The following is a 16,447-nucleotide window of genomic DNA, read 5'->3' as shown; positions in this document are numbered from 1 at the left end:
GGTATCAGTCTTCCTTCTCCCTCTCCAACAACAACAACATCTTTTAAAAAGGAGCATTGTGCTTATTGCTTAAACGTAATGAAATGTTTTGTCCACCACACAAGAAGCTAGGTCTCAAATCCTTCTCTGTTTCCTTAGGCGAATCTCCAATGAGACAATTCAAAATGACCACATCATTACTAGCATCCTTCTCAATAGGCATTGGGGGTTTCACTGTGGAGTAGCAGGGATGGGCACAGTTCAGCAATTACTTCTTAAAAATCCAATTTAGAAAAGTGGAAATAGCAGCATCAGTGGACAAAGAAAGGGCAATTGATGTCATCTACGTAGGCTTTTGACACAGTCCCACATCACATCCCCATATCTAAACTGATGAGATATGGATTTGAAGGGTGATATATTCAGTAGATAAAAAATTGGTTGGATGTTCACAACTAAAGGGTTGTGGACAGTGGTGCTATGTCCAGACAGACACCAGTGACTAGTGCTGCTTCCCAGAGGTCTGTCTTGGGACAGTTGCTCTGTAACATCCTTATCAGTGACATTAACAGTGGGATTGAGTGCACCCTCATAAAGTTTGCAAATGACACTTAGCTGGGCTGAGACAATAGGAGGAAAAAATGCCATTCAGATGGACCTGGACAGGCTTGAAAACTGGTCCTACATGAACCTAATGAGATTCAACAAGGCCAAGCACAAGGTGTTGCACTTGGGTTGAAGCAATCCCAGGTAATTCAACAGCCTTGTGGAGAAAGGCTGGGCAACCTGAGCTAGAGTCTGATTTAATGGTTTTGGACTGGACCAGCTTTTCAGTAACTCCTAACCCAAGCCATTATATGGTTATATCATCCTATGATTATATCATCCTATGATTATATCATCCTACGATTAATCAAGGATGCCATAGCTACCAGTTCACAGAGTTTTTATAAATACTTTTGTCTTCATTATGTCTTTCTCCATAGCCAGTGATTATTTTGGTAATAGGAACAATAGTAAATATCCATAGCTGTTTGATCCGGCACCAGATTTCCATAACGCTGACATATGTGACAGTATTAGGACACTTGTCCTAATCAGTGTTCAGTGTTCAGCTAAATCAGTGTTTCCATTTTCACAGTGGCCACCTGATTGCTGAGTGTTTCCATTTTTTCCTCCCATCACTTTGGCTTGCTGGTTTGTGTATTCAGATCTTTCTTGTTCCATGACAGCTCTTTCCAACCACAGGTCTCACATGCATCAGTCCAGTTCCACAATGGGCAACCATTGGCTGAAATTTGCACAGCACCTGCGAATGCCATATACATTGTGATGACAAAGGCCCTTATCAAGAATGCACTGGAGTCAAGAGACTTTTAATTGACTTCAGTAATCTTTGTATCTAGCTTGTGAGGATTCCGTTTCTGAGGCTGTTGATCTGTTGCCTTTCATGAGTACTACTTTTACTAATGCATTTTTCAATGCAGCTCAACTATCTCTTGGATAATTTCAAATGTGCAAAGTCAGATGGATGTGCTGTATGGCATGGTCCATAAAAATGAAAGGTCAGCTACCAATTGTCTTCCGTTTAAGCTTAGTGACTTCAGAAAAGTCCCTTTCACAGCCGTGATAATTTACAGACAGAGATATTTCCATTTATTTCTTTCAACAACAAAATTCTCTGGTTTGCAGCCATTGATTTTATAAAAGAGATAATAAAAGTGTAATGAGTATGGAGATGCAAAAGTGGAAATGACACTGAGAAAGTAATAAACATTAAAATGAATATATAAACAAGTCTATAAACGAAACCCTCGAGACATTTGCCATGTGTAATGTAACTTTTATACCTCTTACTTCATAATGCATAACTTTCAAAGAAAATTAATTTAATTCTTTTCCTAACCTTACCCAACCCCAATCAAGTAATAGGTAGCAGGAAAAACAATTATGTGCACACACAGTAAACTTTCATTTAGTTCAAATGGTGATTCAAGTATTTTGATTGCATAATAAAGATCTGAAATCCATTTTACCAATAGCAACACTGAAATTCCAGCAATTTTATTCTTTACATGAGACTGCTCGGTTGCTTTAACCCCACTTAAACTTCTAAAGCAAGGCTTTATGGGACACTTATCAATGCTTGCCCATGTGCATTTCATCAGCTACTTTTTCTGTGTTTTGGTAATACTCTGTAAATGCAGGAGCAGCCTTGAAGTAGGTTGAAATCTACCCAAAATTGTATGGCTTGATTTTCCCTATTGCTAAGCCTCCCTGCCTTCTGCTGACTTCAACAGACCTTAAACCACACATACATACATCATAAAATCACACTGACTGTTAAGATGCTCAATTACAAATATTTCCATAATCACAGGCAAACATGCCAACCTTAAATGGTTCTACTCCCAGCTTCCTCTTCCTTAAAACAGAAAACAAAGCACCTCATCAGGCCTTTCCAAGGCTAGGACAGGATTGTTTCTAGAGCCAGCTAATGCCTAAGGCATGGGAAGAAGAGGCATTATAAAAAATCTAGAAATAAGACATCTAAAACCGGGGGGAAATCACTCTGTGTTAGTAAACCCCTGAAGGTTTTGCTGCCCTTCAGTTTCTGTGACACAGCTGAGAAGCTGACAGTCATAATAAGGCTGCAATTCTGTATGTGATTTTGTTGATTGAAAGGTGTATAAACCCACCATTATCATGACTCACATCAATTCATTTTCGAAACTCTTGAAAATCCAAAAGCTCCAGTTCAATGTATGGTCTGTTCCAGCAGGTGAGTGGCAGAGGACATCAGAGAAACCCATATTTCCTCAGACTTCACTGGAATTTGAACAAGGACCCAGCATCTTTGAATCAAGAGCTTTGGACAGACCTTATGCTTTACCCAGTCAAGAACTCATATTTCTCACAAAGCCATGAATTAATTGCAGGCATGATAACACTAGTGTCAGCAACAGCATTATTTTTTCCTACATCTCAGCTCACTTAACAAACAAGCAATTCTTCCATTTTTCACTGGAAAACAACAGAGGAGAAGTATTTTCCATGCAGACCTCATCCCAGGACAATGGTGGCCAGGAGCAGCTCAGCCAGCTGCAGCAGTTGCCAGTGCCCCAGGACAGGACAGCTAGGAGAGGCAGCTGCTAGGTTGGATGAACATCTAGGCAGCTGTATGGAGTCCAGAGCTTGAGCATTACTGACCCCTGCCTGCCCTCTTCCTTGTGCAAGTCGGTTTTTCAGAGGTCAAACATCTCTTGCCCCAAGTTTCAAGCACGATGCCTATTTCAGGACAATATGGCAGGCACTGGCATATTTACAGGTCGCCTCCAACCAGCCTTTGTATCCGTAAATGACTGCTGTACTTTCAAACTAATTCCCTTTTCCAGATTCTCAGCTTCTTAAGTATTTACAACTTAAAACACTTATCTCTCCCATTACCTCAACCAACTTGTCGATATGTCAGATGAGGAACATGTTGGCAAATTGGCTGCAAATGTTTCTTCTCCTTACCCTAGTGTGTCCAAAACATACAAATTACACCATCCTGAACTCACATAAACTCCCAACTGTGTTTATTTCAGAGCTGTAAAGCTGACTTGACTTTTCAAATTGATACAAGAAAACAGAAACAAATCACTTTACAGCCTCCAAGTTGGCTTCTGCTGCCCAAACATCTTTTTTGTGTGTGTGCCTCAGGTCTCAGAACTTCTCTACCAAAGGTCTGAGCATGAGCCATACAGATGAGTTAGTTCTCATATGTGCCTTTTAGGTATTTTCACACACAGATCTCTTATTCTCTTAACTTGCAAATGTCTGGTTTTCTTATACCATTCACACACTTACAAAGAATCTTGCCAACGTCCATTTAAACCAAGCCTTCTTGAATGGTATTCGGTCACAGTGTCCAAAAAAGCTATCTGAACAACTTCTACCTCTAGTATAATCTATAATGATAACTGTGTGAATAATTGATTTTATGTTTTAATGCTTGAACTGAAAAAACGAGGAGGAAAAAAAATATATATGTATAGCGTTAGAGTCTGAAATTGTATCGTTTTTCTCAAAGGGATGAAAACAAGCACAAAAACACATTAAATGTTTTATTGCAGCATATTTCTCCTTTGAAAAATTATCACTGAATTTAGCTAAACTAGGCTTTAAAAAACAACCAAACCATAAGTTTGATTTCCCCTCCCTGCATTTGATCTTTTTTGCTTTCTTCTGACAAAGTACTCTGCTAAATACAGCTGCTAATGCTAGAAACTGAGTGACCTGAAACTGCTTTTTTAGCAATAAAGTGCATCTTTCTATCTTGCGTATCACAAGAAAGAGACAGAAGAAAAAACCTTTTACTCTCTTCTCATAGCACAAAACAAAGTGATACTTGCTCTTTCATGACCATTGTAGACAAAATGCTCTAAATTCTTCGGTAAAATCCCTCTGGTAGCTTGCAAGGTAGGATTTGCTCTATCAACTCTAATGGAATAAATGGATGAGTGGGTTATGTGGCTTTGCCAGGGACACAACAGAGGATGAAACTCATACTGCCCAGCCTAGAAAGCAGTATCTACTCAAGATGGGATATGAGGATCTATCATGAGGTTTTGCTTATACTGTAGATGTGGAAAACGTGATCTGTAGCTCAGAGATGACATATCTGATGTCAAGTTCAACATTATTTATAGTGTGTTTCTTTCATTGGTGGTGTCAACCACTGCATTTCAGCTCTTCCTAGAAACACGGGAAGTCCCAGAACAGCTTTTTGGAAAGGTATTTTGGAGCACAGCAAGGACCCTCGGTACATCTTGACCCTAAATTTAACCCTGACTTTGGCTCCAGATGAAGCATTCAGACTGAGGGATTCAAACCAAGTGGAAGCAGCTCTAGGCTTTTTTTTTTTTGCAGCTGGCGAACCACAGCCAAAGCCTTGGCTTTCCAATTCAACTTTTTGTGATCCTCCAGACTAATCCCAACCTTTGCACTGGCTGCAGTGCAACTGGCAAATTTATATTATAAGCCTCATTATGCATCCTTTAGTCTCACAAACCCTCTATTACCTAAGCACTGGCTGTCAACAACGCACTCAAGGCCACACAAGCCTAACAATATGGCAGTTATATAAACTGACACTAGTTAGACATTTCCTCCAGACAACTGGAAGCCTTCATTGAAACAAAATGTGCATATCAAGCATTACAATAGAGCCTAGCACAAAATCTAACCTTGGCTGTGGAAAAGGCATATTCTTCCATGTGAAAATTCACTGCGAATAAAACAAGCTGATGCAAACTTTATATTTTCCTTCACAGTCATGCCAAAGTTCAGCTATAAGCTTGGATCTGCAACATTTCTTTTAAGTCCTATAAAAGAAACTTGAACAATGAGATACAGAAGGAAAAAGACATAAAGCACCACAGAAAAACTGAGCTTACTATCACATAGAGCTTAATATCAAATAAAGTGATACCAATATTCTCCATCCCAGAAGAAGCAAATCTGAAAATATCTGTAGCTGTGCGATCACTAGTTTCATAAAGGTTATCATCCCTAATCTAAGACTAGCCTCTGCTAGGAATACATATGGAGAACAAAATCAGAACAAGGCCACCAAATCAACTGAAGATAACAAAATTCAGCTCTACTTCCCATTCTGTAGCAAATTTTTTTCACAACCATAACCCCACTTGTCTTCTTACAAGCATACCAAAAAAAAAAAAAAACCAAAAAACCCAAAGCAAACAACTTTAGCAAATACATTTAGATCCTAAACTCCCAATATCTGCCTGTGTGTTCCTCCAAAGCCCTTCTGTACTGGCAAGTAACCACAAACCTCAGGCAATGCACAATGCCTACCCCAAGGATGAGCCCCAAAATGTTGTACCCACCCACAGTGAGAGAGAAATGGGCATTATTCATGGTCATGGGGTGAAGCTCTGAATCCATCTCACACAGATACCAATGCTGCATTTCCATCTATTTCCAGTCAAATAAGTGACTATGAACCTGATCATGGCTTTGTCTTTTCATCCCTATCCACACATCCTAACTCCTATCAGGTCTCTTAACTCCCACTCTCTTTTGTCTGGGTGAGTCATACATCAACCTAATCCTAATCCCAGCTCTCCAGCCTTTCTTCTTTGGATACCCAGCCTGAATATATCTTCAACCCCTGACAGGGTTCTTTGCAGTACCCACATTTATAAATGAAATATATACATTTTGGCTAAATGCTCTGCTTTCTGGCCCATCCCTTTCCTCACAAGCACCAGCATTTCAGCTAGAATATATCCCTGCACAAATCTTAGTTCAGTTCTTCCCCTGTACCATGGGCACTAACCCTACTCCCAGTAGGAGTCACATCCATGGGCCCCAGCTCCCTCCATGGCCAAGACACTGCTAAAAACACCCAAAGAGCAATTTTCCTGTCATTTCTGCTGGGAGGGGAAAAAAATTCCTTTACCTCCTCCACAAATCCCCCATTTAAAAGCTTTGCTGTGGCAGAGTTCCTGGATCACGTGCCTCACCCAAAGAATTAAGATTAAACTAATTTGTGCATTTGTCATCTGACCCTCTCAGCCCTCAAATTTAATTTAAAAACTTTTTGCATTTCTGAGAGATAATACTCACCTCTAATTAGAAACATCATTTAAATCAGGTTTCATCTGCTTTCAGCCATACAAGGTCCTCTGTGTGTGAGTGGAGCATCCTGCTTCAACACAAACACGTTGGCAACCAAAATATGCCAGAAACATCTTCTGATGGTGGGAGGTATTTGATGTCTCAATTACATGAAATTGCAGTTCTCACAGCGGAGTAACAAAGAACCAAAGGGGGGAGAGGAGAGGCTGGAAATGTAGCCACAAAGCAAAGAACTCCACAAAAATGTGGAAATCTCAGGAGACAGCAATTTTCTCCTGAAAATCTCTAATGTTATTCAGCCTCCAGTGCACCATTTCCCCATTTTGAAACCACAGCTCATTTTATTTGTAACTTGATATTACAGATACATTGGGCTTCTTTAGAAGATTAAAGCAAAATGAAGTATTTTGAAAGAAATGATCGTAACTTATATTCTCCTTGTTAGGGACTTTATAAAAGGAGGGGTTTGAACACCCCATTTTTAAATCCTTCTGCCCTTCCCAAAATGCCAGCCTTTCTTGAAACACTGAGACTCCAAGTGGATATGCCTCATAATAAAGACGCAGAGTGCAGATGCAGTTACACCATAAGGAGGTGCAGACATGCCCCAGGATGTGCACTGATCCAGCAGCACATAAACCCAACATGCCCCCATCTGCTCACAGTATACAATGACACAAACACAGAGCAGCTCCACTGGGGTTGATGGATATGACCCTTCTCTCACTTATATTAGTGTTATTCTATTAACTACCGAGGAATAAAACTCAAGATGAAAACCAGACTCCATCCAGTAAACTCTGGGCTTGAGCTGCTGCAATGTAAGGCAGAGTATGGAGTGGTGCCAGGGTTTGCCAGGAGCCTTGGCAGCTGCAACGCTGTTATCTGCAGCTCTTGCTTTGCTGCTTCCTCCATCTTAGGGTCTGATGCAATATCACTAACACTACTAAGGGAATCCTTCTGCTGAACTTCCAAAAGGCACAAAGCCACATTCCCAGAGCTCAAGTGCCATCCAACTGGCTCCCGAGCATCAAAATGGCTCCGTGGGTTTGGGTACAAAACCTTCTATCCTGTAATGTGCCCTACTTTTGCGTTTTATACTATTTGATAAGTTCCAGTGCTGTGAGCAACCTGGGAAATTCAGTCTGTCATCTATAATCTTTGAAGTGTAAACTTCAGACTCATGCAAAACAGAAAGCAGAATTGATGTCTGTATCTTCGGGTGAGCAAAGCTGTAGACTTCAAAGGTTCAGTATTAGACTATGAAGCTTCTTAAAGACTGTCACCTGAGCTCCTCAAAAGCTGGCTGAAAATGCACCCGTACATCCAGATAAATGTATTCTTTGATCTGAGTGATAAAAACAACTGTTTTTCTACATGTAAACTCCTTTTTTGTAAATGTTTATGAACTGTGGGAAATTATGTCTCTGCCAGAATTTAAAATAAAGCGATTCAATGGGTTTGCTTTACATTTACCATTCATTATGCTCACTAACATTGCAGGAATCCCAGGGGAGTTTTCAGGGAAGGTTTGCAGTGTTGTAGTTACCCGGGAAACACGCAATAAATTGTTGCTATCTAAAAAAAGAAAATCCCTGCTAACTTTCTATTAAAGACCAAGAGATGTGAAGTATATGGAGAAATGTCTTTACAGTTACCCCGTTAAAATGCTGCATGTTTTGTTTCAAGTTTTAACCAAATGTTGGACAAGTTCTGGCATTTTTATTCATTGTGAGCATGTTACAGACTGTGGTTTACCACACACTGTTAAAGGCAGTCCAGTTTTCAGCTGGGCTGGCCCAGCAATATCAGCAACCATGTGATTGTTTCTGCAGTTAAAACATTTACAGGCAAAGTTTTGTTGGAGAGAGGTCTGATTCTTTCATGCTCACCAAAAAAACATCAGCACACTTCACGGAGTTCTTTTGCCATTCCTCATATCTCATGCAGGTTATCTGATGCCAGCAGAAATGTTCACAGGTGTAGTGACTAGCCACCTCTGGTCAGTTTATGTACAGCTTCCTAAAGCTATATTCTATACAAGCACATTGGATTACAGGCAGGCTAAAGATCACTTTGGCCCCAAAGGTCAGTGGTGAAGACCTAGATCCTCCAACTCCAGCATAGCATTTATGTTACAGAGAGTGGAACATCAACATCACCGTACAGTATCACCTAAGTGGCCACAGAGATATCAGAAAACTTCTGTACTCAAAGCCATCTGTACCTCAGACAGCCCTGTTGCTCTAGATCAGCCTGGAAAAGAGAATGCTGTGGGGTGACCTAATTGCAGACTTTCAATACCTAAAGTGAGCCTATAAAGAGGAGGGGAATCAACTCTTTGAAAGGGTAGATAACAGCAGGACAAGGGAAAATGGTTTTAAATTGAAGGAGGGAAGATTTAGGTTGGATGTCAGGGGGAAGTTTTTTACTGTGGGAGTGGTGAGGTGCTGGAACAGCTGCCCAGTGAGGCTGTGGATGCCCTGTACCTGGAGGTGTTCAAGGCCAGGTTGGATGGGGCCCTGGGCATCTTGGTCTGGTATTAAATGTGGAGGTTGGTGGCCCTGCCTGTGGCAGGGGGGGTTGGAGCTTCATGATCCTTGAGGTCCCTTCCTATCCAAGCCATTCTATGTTTCTATGATTCTATGATTCTATGACAGCTTAAGAAGTCATCATTGCTCTTAACCACCATCAATTAGAAGAAGCGATGTCTTCATAGCTCAGCCTTCAGAACTGGCCACAAGAGCTGCTCCAGCTTCATTGCAAAACAAAAAGACTTCCTAAAACCATCTGGAGCAATGGTAGATCTAAATCTGGTTTCTTCCACACTGGAATATCCTTAAAGCACATTTCCTTTCTCACCCTTTCTTTCATTCTCATCAGTTGTAGTATCCGAGATAGAAAAAGTATTTCCTGTTGGGACATTTAAGTTTTGTCTACCCATGGCCTGGGACTACTAGGTGACCCTGCTTGAGCAGGGGGCTTTGATCAGGTGTCCTTCAAAGATCCCTTCCAACCTCAATCAGTCTGTGTTTCTATGACTGGTTCTGAAAGCAAAGGCATGCAGCTCATGGCCAAAGAGAAGGAAAAATATGGTAGGCCACATCAAAGAGGATGTCAGGAAAATAAGGATACAAAAGGCAGGAATGATTGTCAAACCAGATAGACAGATGTGCTAAAGTAGAAATGATAGGATGGGAAATGAGATGAGATCTTCTGCTTCTTGGATGAAAAATAAAATAGGGCTTTGAAAGACATCATACAAAAAAATTATCTGCAAGATTTAGGGTGATGACAGAGAGTAGAAGGCAAAAAGATGGGAATGGGAAGCTGCAGTGAGCCCAGCAGCATGGCTTTTCCAGCATGGACCCATTCCTACTCCAGATCAGGCAGGACAGAAAACATCTCAAACTATCCCACTCAGTTTTCCAGCTAAAGCTCAATGGGGCTGTCCCTTCCCTTCTAAGAAAAATCTGTCCCTGCTTAGGATCATATCTCTAAGGCCATGACCCTTTGGAAGAAGGCTGTTCACAGGGAAATGGAGGTCTCTTTGAAAGCAGGAAACAGATCCAACCTGCCATCCAGCTCCAGGTCCCTCTGCTGATCCCTACAAACCTCCTTTTGCACATCACTTGAACATTGCACCCTACCTTTAAATCAGTGTCATCACAGTGTAAAATAATGGACCAAAAGCCTCCGTGAGCTAAATTTAAACGCTGACCTGTTTGTTTTTCCCCTCTTTATGCTTATTTTCCTTGCCTGTTTCTTAAATTCGTTCCTAAAACAAGAAGACCCTTTTTTTGTTCCTATTCGCAATGGATTTTTTTAAAGAGAGGGAGGGAGAGAGAGACACAGACCCACAAAGCCAAAAAGAAACTGAGGATCCAAGTGGAGAGGTATGTGTTATTGGACAAGTGTTTAATTTATGGGACTTGGCCCGCAGAACAAGAGTTTGAATTGTACTTCAATAAGTGGAGCTCTTAGAATAAATGTGGCTTGTAAAGTTGTTTTACAGTCTGCTTTGCAGAGCAGCCAACACCTCATGGAAACCTTTGAAAAACATTCTGTTTAGAAGCGATGGTGTTTATATTTCATATTTTCTCTATTTGTTTTCCCCTCTGGTTTTATAACTGAAACCATATGCAAGAAAACAGCATTTTTGTGTCTTAAAATATCTACCTGGTCTGACTACTTTTATTATTAAAAAATAAAATAAAATATAAAATAAAATGAAATAAAATAAATAAAATAAAATAAAATAAAATAAAATAAAATAAAATAAAATAAAATAAAATAAAATAAAATAAAATAAAAATATAAAGCAGTGTTCCATTCAAACATTAACATGTCCTTGTTTGCTACCTCAGATTTCCCAACTGACCTTGGGATAGTTGTTTTGCTGAGATTCATCATCCCTCTCCCTCCATATAACCAGTGCAGCTGTTTGCATCTGATCTGTCTGTCTTTCCCAAATGCAACAGAGTTTATAATATGATTCACCTGTACAGGATGGGAGGGGGTGAATCATGCTTTAGATCCATATATTGACTAGCTCTTCACTGAGTGTAATGGGAACCCGATTGAGTTGCTGAAATAGACTTATGTTGGAAATCTCCATGGTTAGCAACACAAGCCCCACCTCAGCCTCACTCTATCATTGAAGGGATGAAATAGGTGTCTCTGAAAAGGAGTTCATTCAACACCGACAATGGCACGTGGAAGAGGGTGGTACTCACCTCTCCATGTTGACTGCAGAGCAATCAAAAACAGTAAGGTTTTAAATGGTTAAGGAGAGTCAGGAGGAGTTCCACTCTGCTGGCATCGTTTTGGAAGGCAAACCATCCTCCACAATTGCACATACACATCTATGTATACATACAAGCCACTTACAGGTGGTGCCAAGGGCACTACCTACCCAATATGCTAGGACAACCCATTGACTACACCCTGTGCTTTCATTTGGCAGACTAGGAGATACCACAGCAGCAGAGGGAAATGAAGAAGCAGTAAAGAACTACCTTGGAGAGAAGGAAAGTATTGCATCTTATACCATATAGATCAGGAAAGTAAGATACAGAAGGACTACAAGAGCACATCCTCAGATAAAAGCGCCTAACCACAGATGTAAGAGTCATTTAACCCCATAAGTTAAACTGTCCCGATTGCTAATTTTTGCATGACAGTTGTGTTTGCATGGATATGACAGAACTGCTATGGAACATGGTTTAATTTAATGCCTAGGGTAGGAAAAAAAAAAAAAAAATTACCCTACTATTTTGGGTTGATCTGTTTGTTGTTTATTATTATTATTGTTGTTGCTGCTTTGTTTTATTTAGGTGTCTGGGATAAGAATGTAGGATTTTCTACCTGGTCTATCTTTCTGGTAATTTCACCCTGATGGGCAGCTAAACTCCACCACTCTGTTCTCACTCTGCCTCCTCTAAGCCGCCATAGGGCAGCTTTTGTGCTCTGCTAACTGAAGCCACCTTTGCAACAACACACTTGCTACCAAAACCTTGCCACATAAACCCAACACAGTGTTTTGTACCTGCCCCTCTGCAAGCGTGTTACATGCAACCACGTGGCTGTTCTGAAATGCCCTGCTTTCTACATTTATTTTCATTGTCACAGACAGATTCCTGGTAGAGCTTTGCTTGGTAAAGTCATTACAAGTCAGCCAAGCATTCTGTCACCATTCCAAAGTTTTGCCCTCTAGCTGTACAAACTATTTCCTTTCCATTTCTTTATGGCTTCTGCTGAGAGCAACACGCCTTTACAAACTGCTTCTTTTCAGAAACCCTTGTGAGGCCACGTCCCTTGAAGTCAACACTTCTCCAGTCACCTCTATGCACTCAGCCCTCCCAGCTTCCCTGCTGATTTCCTTTCATTTCCACATCCTGGAGTCAGGTGATACCGTGGGATTCAAGCCAGAAAGGACTGACATTTCCAGCCTGGGTGACTGCAAACCCAAGCTAGAAATCATGGCAACAAAAGATTCACATCCTGAAAGTGAACACACAAGCTCAGTACTTGTTTAGAGCCAGGATTTTCATTCCAAGGAGAGAGGTTGCAGCGTGGGCTCACAATGCTAGTGAAAAAGGAAAGACCAGTTGCCCTGGTTTGGTCTCAGGTGCCTTAGTGTAATGCTTATCTCCCTGCACAACCAGAAGTGAGCATGAAATGTGCACTTGCATCTCCAGGCACATCTTTTCCATCAGAAAGGAGGTTTCAAATGCTATGGGTTACTCATCACCCTTGATCATGCACCTTCCCACTATTCACAGCCACCTTGTGCTGTTATTTGTTTGTGGGGCCACGAAATATCTGCAGGCTTTGTGGGGGTGCAACACCACAAATATTTTCTCCAGCAGAAAACCAGTGTTTACTCTAAGAAGGTTAAAAATACAAAGCTCTATGCTATCATAATCTTGCACCCCAAAAGCATGATAGAACAGCAGTCTGTTTGGGAATGAATAGGCACAGGTAGGCCAGGAGATGAATCAGGATTGCTAGGCACTGCTTTGCAGCTTGACAGATGCTCCTGAGAAGAGGGATGTCTTTTAACAACAGTGATGAATCAATGTTTGCTGACAAAAGGCATTTTCTCAAGGAATTCCCCATCAGCTGTAGGTGCGCCATAAGTGATTCGGGCTCTCATTAGCCCTAATTAGTTAACTGTTCAAACGATTTCTCTATTATTCCTGGAGCCTGCAGCATGGAGCACATGTCTGCTGCCTGACAGGTGCTCGCTGCAAAGTGTGTTAGTGTGTTTTTCCAGGGTAAGGCTGCTGCTGCAGGGATCACTGTGCTCACCACATCTCTCCAATACCTTCTCCACCCCTTTGGGCTTTACTGCTGCAAAGCCCTACAGCTCACTGCTGTGGCAGTGTGGATGATTTCAATATCCTCATATCTTTTTTAGCACTGTTCCCTTTCCCCAAAATTTGTGAATTTCAGCCATCTCCTCCCAGGCTGCCTTCCCCTATGAGGTGGATGAGCACGCTACCTTGCAAACAGAGGTTTAATTCCCTTCTGATACATAGAGAAATGAAAATCACAAGACCAGAACTGTTTCCTAGCTCCCGAGCTTTGATGCATACTGCAGGTCTGTTACAGATGGCCTGGTGGTTTAAAGCACTATCCTGGGACTCCAGATCCCTCTTCCATAAACATGAGGGTTGACCTTGCCAAAATCTCCATGGCTGGAATTTCTCTCACCTAAAAATAGCCCTCAAAGCTCAGCAGCCAATCTCCCTCTGCAGGGAGAGGCACCCCCTAATTCACATCTAATACAGGCATATGAGAAAAGTGACATGAATCACTCTCCTGAGGTACTAGATTTTCTCTGCACCGATGGCAAAAGGCTCTCACATGACTGCTTTGCACTTAACCCCTAATAGTTAAATGATGTGAGAGAGGGCAAGAATTTTTAGAAACATCCAGGTCCCACATCTCAATTTCAGTGGGAACTGAGCAGCACAGTCTTGTGAATCTGGACTTTATATGCTCTGCAGTGATGATTCCCCTTTCTAAAATCCAACTGTTTTCTATTGTGGTGAGGTTCAAAATAAACATGAGATACTCAGGTGCCAAGAAGGCAGACACAACTACATGTTAAATCTACAGCCCCAGGTTGAGGCTTGTGTTCAAAGGCCACTGCAAAGAGCTGTGCTGCCAGCAGAGAGAGCCAAAGCACAAGGCAGCAAGCACTGCGGGATGCATTTCCAGAGCTGTATCTAAACTTGTACTTCATGGAGTGAATGGAAAACATCTTCTGGTGGTCAAGGACCCACTTCTTAGAGCATCCAGAGCCATGGATATTTTACTTACCATCAGTTTGTCAGGCACAACAGCCTTGCTCCCAGCCAGGCATCCCTTCTCATTCTGCTTTTCTGCTGCAGGCTGTACATTGACAGCCATCCGCTAAAACCCAGGCTTCCACCAGAAGGTGGGGCCCAGAACCCACAAAACATGGAGCAAGCTCTTGGCAACATCATCTGCTCTTGGTCAGCAATCTAGAGACCCAGACACACTGCTCCAAAATGATCTGAGCTAACTGGGCAGCATCTTTGCAGATGTAATGTACAGTGTAACTCCCTGGGTTGCAATACAGTGTATTTTCTCTGAAGGCTTCATGTCTTAATGATCTTAATGATCTGCTGTAGTACTTTGGAGTTTAATAAACAAATAATCCTGCCTGGATACCCATCTGCTTATTAAAGACCCCACAGCCCTGAGCCAAGGGGCTCATCTTTGCTCAGAGTCACATCTGGATGCCAATTTCTGAGCAAGACTTTGATGCTACCTCAGTTTGCTCTTGGTTGTCTATCAAAAGCAGATGTGGAATGAGGAGCCATGGCCAGGATCCTGCAAGGCAGACAAGCCATGTCTAATTTGCCCCATGCAGCTCTGTGCCACAGCTCCATGTCAGCATTAGACCATTTTATGATTATCATCCCCAAAAGAAGACACCTATAGCAAGTGCTAGATGGAAGCTTGCATTACTGTCATGGAAGCTCACATCACTCTCAGCAGTAGCTCAGGCAGGTTTCCTCTCCATTAAACCTCCCTTCTTTAAAAAATGATGTCACTGTGGTTCTCTAAAGTACTGAAGAAAGTTGCAAGAGCACAAAACAAGAGGTTTTCTAACACATGGATTTTGTGATTTACAGTTTCCTCTTCTCACTACCCAAAAGAGATGGATCTCGGAGAAATTGTTGTGGCTGAAAGTCCAGCTGAGAGGAACCTATATGCAGAGAAGCAGACAAGAAGCCAGGACATACTGGGGAGAAGTGGAAAACAAATCCACCAAGTTTTCAAGTATCTCACAGGAGAAATGAAAGAATATGGAGAGTGGATGAAAAGTAAGCACAGGGATATGCTGGGGCTCTCTGGAATGGCACACTGGGAACACCTACATCACCAACAGTACATCCAGTTCTGGGCCACAAGACTAGGGACCACTTCACCTTCTGAGACATAGCAGAAGTCATGGCCTGAACTCACAGTGAACTTCTGGTGCTTTAGCCCAGATTGTGCTGCTCTTGAGAAAGAAACTTCACTGCCATTACCATGGGTGCACATATAATTCAGCACAGGCAAAAGATGTCTTTTACACTTAATCAGTTATGTCATTAACATTGTGTTCCCTCATAGCAATGCCCAGAATTGCACGTCAGAGCTGAGGATTTGGACTTGTTTGTAAGTGCTTTGGATCAGTAGCCATCTCCTTGTCCATGTGTGGGCTGGCAATGTGGACTTGACTTCTGACTGTTACAGGCAAAGGCTTTGTATTTACCAGCCTTTGGGGAGTAATAAGCACCACAAGTGCTATGTTCCTATAAAGTACAAAGCAAGTACTGATCTCAAAGGTTTACTGTCCAGGCAGGAACAATACATCAGCAGATGGTCTGTGTTACCCAGAATTATTAGGGATTTGGGCTTTGTGATGGTGTGCAAGATTGGGACTTCTCTGTCGAGGCAAGGTTCATTAGCAACACAGCTCCAACAAAGGAAGAGGAGGTGAGCAGAGTTACCTCCATTCAGGGAGCTCAGAAGGATGGCAGTTTCATAGAATCATATAGTCACTGAGGTTGAAAAGACCACTGAGATCCTCTAGTCCAACCATCAACCCATGCCTATGAACACTCTGGACCATTTCACAGCAGCACCGACCCTTCTTGAAAAGCTTGGGATAGTGACTCCACCAGCTCACTGAGCAGCCTGTTCTCAGTGGACTCAGATTGGTTCATTAGCAAAAAGGAATGTCTCCTTTTGCTTTTTATTAACTACCTTGCTTTCTCTACCTTGGTAAACGGCT

The 16,447-nt window shown here is 41.8% G+C and overlaps 1 protein-coding gene across 2 annotated transcripts in view; it reads left to right on the top strand.

Moving 5' to 3' along the window:
• Positions 1-16,447, top strand: part of LOC107305714 (urea transporter 2-like) — a 276,645-nt gene that overhangs the window by 251,226 nt on the left and 8,972 nt on the right. Inside the window, exons 4-5 of one of the 2 annotated variants that reach the window (XM_015848224.2) lie at positions 11,594-11,751; positions 15,300-15,491. In XM_015848224.2, the coding sequence (XP_015703710.1) occupies positions 15,326-15,491 (166 nt within the window). In that variant the 5' untranslated portion in view covers positions 11,594-11,751; positions 15,300-15,325. The remainder of the gene's footprint in view (positions 1-11,593; positions 11,752-15,299; positions 15,492-16,447) is intronic. The other variant, XM_015848225.2, reaches the window with a different exon arrangement.

The sequence above is a fragment of the Coturnix japonica genome, chromosome Z, assembly GCF_001577835.2.
Source record: "Coturnix japonica isolate 7356 chromosome Z, Coturnix japonica 2.1, whole genome shotgun sequence".
NCBI classification, from domain to species: domain Eukaryota; kingdom Metazoa; phylum Chordata; class Aves; order Galliformes; family Phasianidae; genus Coturnix; species Coturnix japonica.
This window is presented reverse-complemented; position numbering and strand designations above follow the sequence as displayed.